Genomic DNA, 3,551 nt, shown 5'->3' with positions numbered 1-3,551 from the left:
TTCCTCTGGAGAGCTATCCTTGTGGTGAGTAAACTAAAGCACCTTCCAGATGCACTTTTACTCCTAAATAAGCAAAAGTGTTTAAGCCCGTGGATTCTTCATGTGCATTCAGGACTGTAAATTTCCCGCTGGCAATGATTTTTCTGAAGGGGCTGCCCATCAGCCCTTCTGAAGGCAGCCTGGGGCAGGAGGGAAACTGTGAGGCCTCCTGAGGAGAAGGTCAAGTCCTGTCACAGCGCCCACATGTCAGCCAGGACCCCCTTTCTAATTTAAGTTGTGCAAAGCAGCCACAGTGACCTCCCTCCATCTCCCAAATAGGTGGAGGCATGCTCCCAGCAGGCCTTCCAACTGGACTCTGCCACCCCTTCCTGGATGTTCTCAGGGAGGCCCCCACTGACCACCAATGGCTTCACCTTATGGCGTCATTTTCTGGGGGCTCTGATCAGGGCCGGCGGAACTTGGCATTTTATATCAATTCTACTTCAATCAAATTTTAAGAAAGGTTTAAACTTGATGCATCCCTGTAATTTTACTGTTTTTTTATGAAAGTTCTTGAGCATATTTGGTGCTGCTGTATCGGCATGTTGGAAATAAAATGTAATGATGTGCTACTGAAATATCTTATCATGTCCATGTTCAGTGCCATCATTTTTCCAGTTTGGATCTCATGATGATGAAAGTATTTACACCAGGGATATTAACAAAGATGACAAGTGTAGACTCACTGAATGCATTATTGAATGCTCAAACTTATTAAATTTTGTGGAGAATGTTAACAATGCAGATTAAATCTTTTAAGTGTATGGTACAAGTGCATTTAAATTCTACATGGGTTAAAAATTGAGAAAGGATTTCTGTTCCAATATTTAAAACTCTGGTTCCATATAGCAAAGAAGTCATTGCAGTCACTGAGAAATGAGTGAACTTCAAACATGTCTTACATTGCACACTGTCCTCCTATTGTTTAAATTGATAAATTCATTTTATTTTTTAAAATTCTTTATTGTGGAAAGCATTGCATATTCCCTTTTTTTTCTCTCCAACCTGCCCCCACCCTCCAGCCCAGGCCTTCACTCCCCTCTTGTGTGTGTTCAATGGTTATGCTTATATGCATACAACTCCTTTGGTTGATCTCTTACACATCCCACCCCCCAGCCACCCTCTCTTACTTTCACTCTGAGGTTTGAAGGTCTGCCTGCATCTTCTCTGTCTCCTGATCTATTTTTATTCATCAGTTTATGCTGTTCACTTCATTCCACACATGAGTGAGATCATGTGACACTTATCTGTCTCTGACTGGCTTATGTTTCCTAGCATAATGCTCTCAAGGTAATACATTCATTTAAAAAATTGGTAAAAGATTCTGAACAAACATTTTAACAAATGTGATAGATAGTGTAAATAAATGTATGAAAAATGATCACCATAAAAAATCTTAAGTAAATAGAATTAAAAAGAAAGGGAATTAATACTATACTCATTTATGGTGTTAGTATTTACAAAGATTAACCATTGGATGTGCTGGCAAGGTTGCAGAAAAAGTGGGATTTTTATTACTGTGGGTGGGTGGGAGCGCAAAGAGAATGACCATTTTAGATCACAGTTCCACATGTCTTACAATGTCACACATTCACCTACACAACAACATTGTGATCAGTAAAACTTATATCTATATAGAGAAGTGAATGCAAATATTCCCAGCAGATTTATTTATAATATCCTAACCCTGCAAATGACCAAAATCATAAACAGAACAATAGTTAAAGTGGTAATTCACAGATCACAATACTACTCAGCAATAAAAATTAACTATTCACCTAAGCGTTCGTGTTGAATCTCAAAATAACTGTGCAGCATGGAGGAAACCAATATTTGTTAAAGAGCACACACATTCTAGGTTGTACACAGTCATCATGGCGGCGGCCGGGGCCCCGGATGGCATGGAGGAGCCTGGCATGGACACGGAGGCCGAGACCGTGGCGGCCGAGGCGCCCGCGCGGCCCCTCAACTGCGTGGAGGCCGAAGCCGCGGCGGGGGCGGCGGCCGAGGACGCCTGTGCCGCGCGAGGCAGCCCGCAGCCGGCCCCGGCCCAGCCCCCTGGGGACCCCGCGGCGCAGGCCTCGGTCAGCAATGGCGAGGACGCGGGCGGCGGCGGCGCGGCCAGGGAGCTGGTGGACCTGAAGATCATCTGGAACAAGACGAAGCACGACGTGAAGTTCCCCCTGGACAGTACGGGCTCCGAGCTGAAACAGAAGATTCACTCGATCACAGGTCTCCCGCCAGCCATGCAGAAAGTCATGTATAAGGGACTCGTCCCTGAGGATAAGACGTTGAGGGAAATAAAGGTGACCAGCGGAGCCAAGATCATGGTGGTTGGTTCCACGATAAATGATGTTTTAGCAGTAAACACGCCCAAAGACTCTGCGCAGCAGGACGCCAAGGCCGAAGAGAACAAGAAGGAGCCGCTGTGCAGGCAGAAACAACACAGGAAAGTGCTGGATAAAGGGAAACCTGAGGACGTGATGCCATCTGTTAAGGGGGCCCAGGAGCGCCTGCCCACAGTCCCCTTGTCTGGCATGTACAATAAATCTGGGGGAAAAGTGAGACTCACCTTTAAGCTAGAACAAGACCAGCTGTGGATCGGCACGAAAGAGCGGACCGAGAAGCTACCCATGGGCTCCATTAAAAACGTGGTCAGTGAACCCATCGAAGGGCACGAGGACTACCACATGATGGCGTTTCAGTTGGGCCCCACGGAAGCCTCTTACTACTGGGTGTACTGGGTTCCAACTCAATATGTGGATGCAATCAAAGACACTGTGCTGGGGAAGCGGCAGTATTTTTGAAAGCACTTTCACCTCTGGCCTAGGAGACTGACCCACAGTGAAGGACATTGCTGGGAGAGGCCTGCAGCACCCCCGGATTTCAGAGTTCTGGAACTTTGCTCACACAATCTATACCCAATCTAAGGTGATGTGGTGACCGAAGCCAGAGGTGATGTTCTTTCACCCGTAGCTTAACCCTAACTTAAAATCACCGGTTTCCTTTCTTGCAGTCAGCTTCACACCATTTTAAAGTCAGTACAGTGGAAACCAATAAATCTGAACTCGGAAAGTGTCGTGTGGAATACTCTTAAGTGTATTTGAGAGTAGATCTGCCAAGGTTTTGTTTAGAAAGGAATGGTCAAAAGCTTTCTGCTTTTTTTAAAAAGTGATTTCAACAAATATTTTCATAAATCTTTGGTTGCAAACAAACAAACAAAAAAAAGAGCACACACATTCTAGTGCTTATAAAATTATAAAAAATATGAACTAATGTGTTGTAATGGACGGAAAATCAATGCCTGCAAGGAGGACTGGGGAAGCGGGGAGAGAGAGAGAGAGAGAGAGAGAGAGAGAGAGATTATGAAAGGGAAGGAGGTAAATATAGGGTGTGCCAAAAGAAGGTTTAGAGTTGTTGGTAAGGAAATTAATATAATAGTTAACAAATAATAATAAAAAAATTTACTCTGCCCTGGACAGTGTCACTTAGTCGGTTGGGCATCATCTCCC

At 44.7% G+C, this 3,551-nt stretch overlaps 1 protein-coding gene across 1 annotated transcript; it reads left to right on the top strand.

Moving 5' to 3' along the window:
• The first annotated feature begins 1,904 nt into the window (after nt 1–1,904).
• LOC307094823 (ubiquitin domain-containing protein UBFD1-like) lies at nt 1,905–3,190 on the top strand. Its single transcript, XM_079763880.1, has one exon. The coding sequence runs from the start codon at nt 1,914–1,916 to the stop codon at nt 2,844–2,846; it is 933 nt and encodes a 310-aa protein (XP_079620006.1). The 5' UTR covers nt 1,905–1,913; the 3' UTR covers nt 2,847–3,190.
• Nucleotides 3,191–3,551: the final 361 nt, after the last annotated feature.

This window comes from Cnephaeus nilssonii, assembly GCF_951640355.1.
Source record: "Cnephaeus nilssonii genome assembly, chromosome: 24".
NCBI lineage: Eukaryota > Metazoa > Chordata > Mammalia > Chiroptera > Vespertilionidae > Cnephaeus > Cnephaeus nilssonii.
Note: the sequence above shows the minus strand (reverse complement) of the source record. Positions and strands in the feature narration are given on the sequence as shown.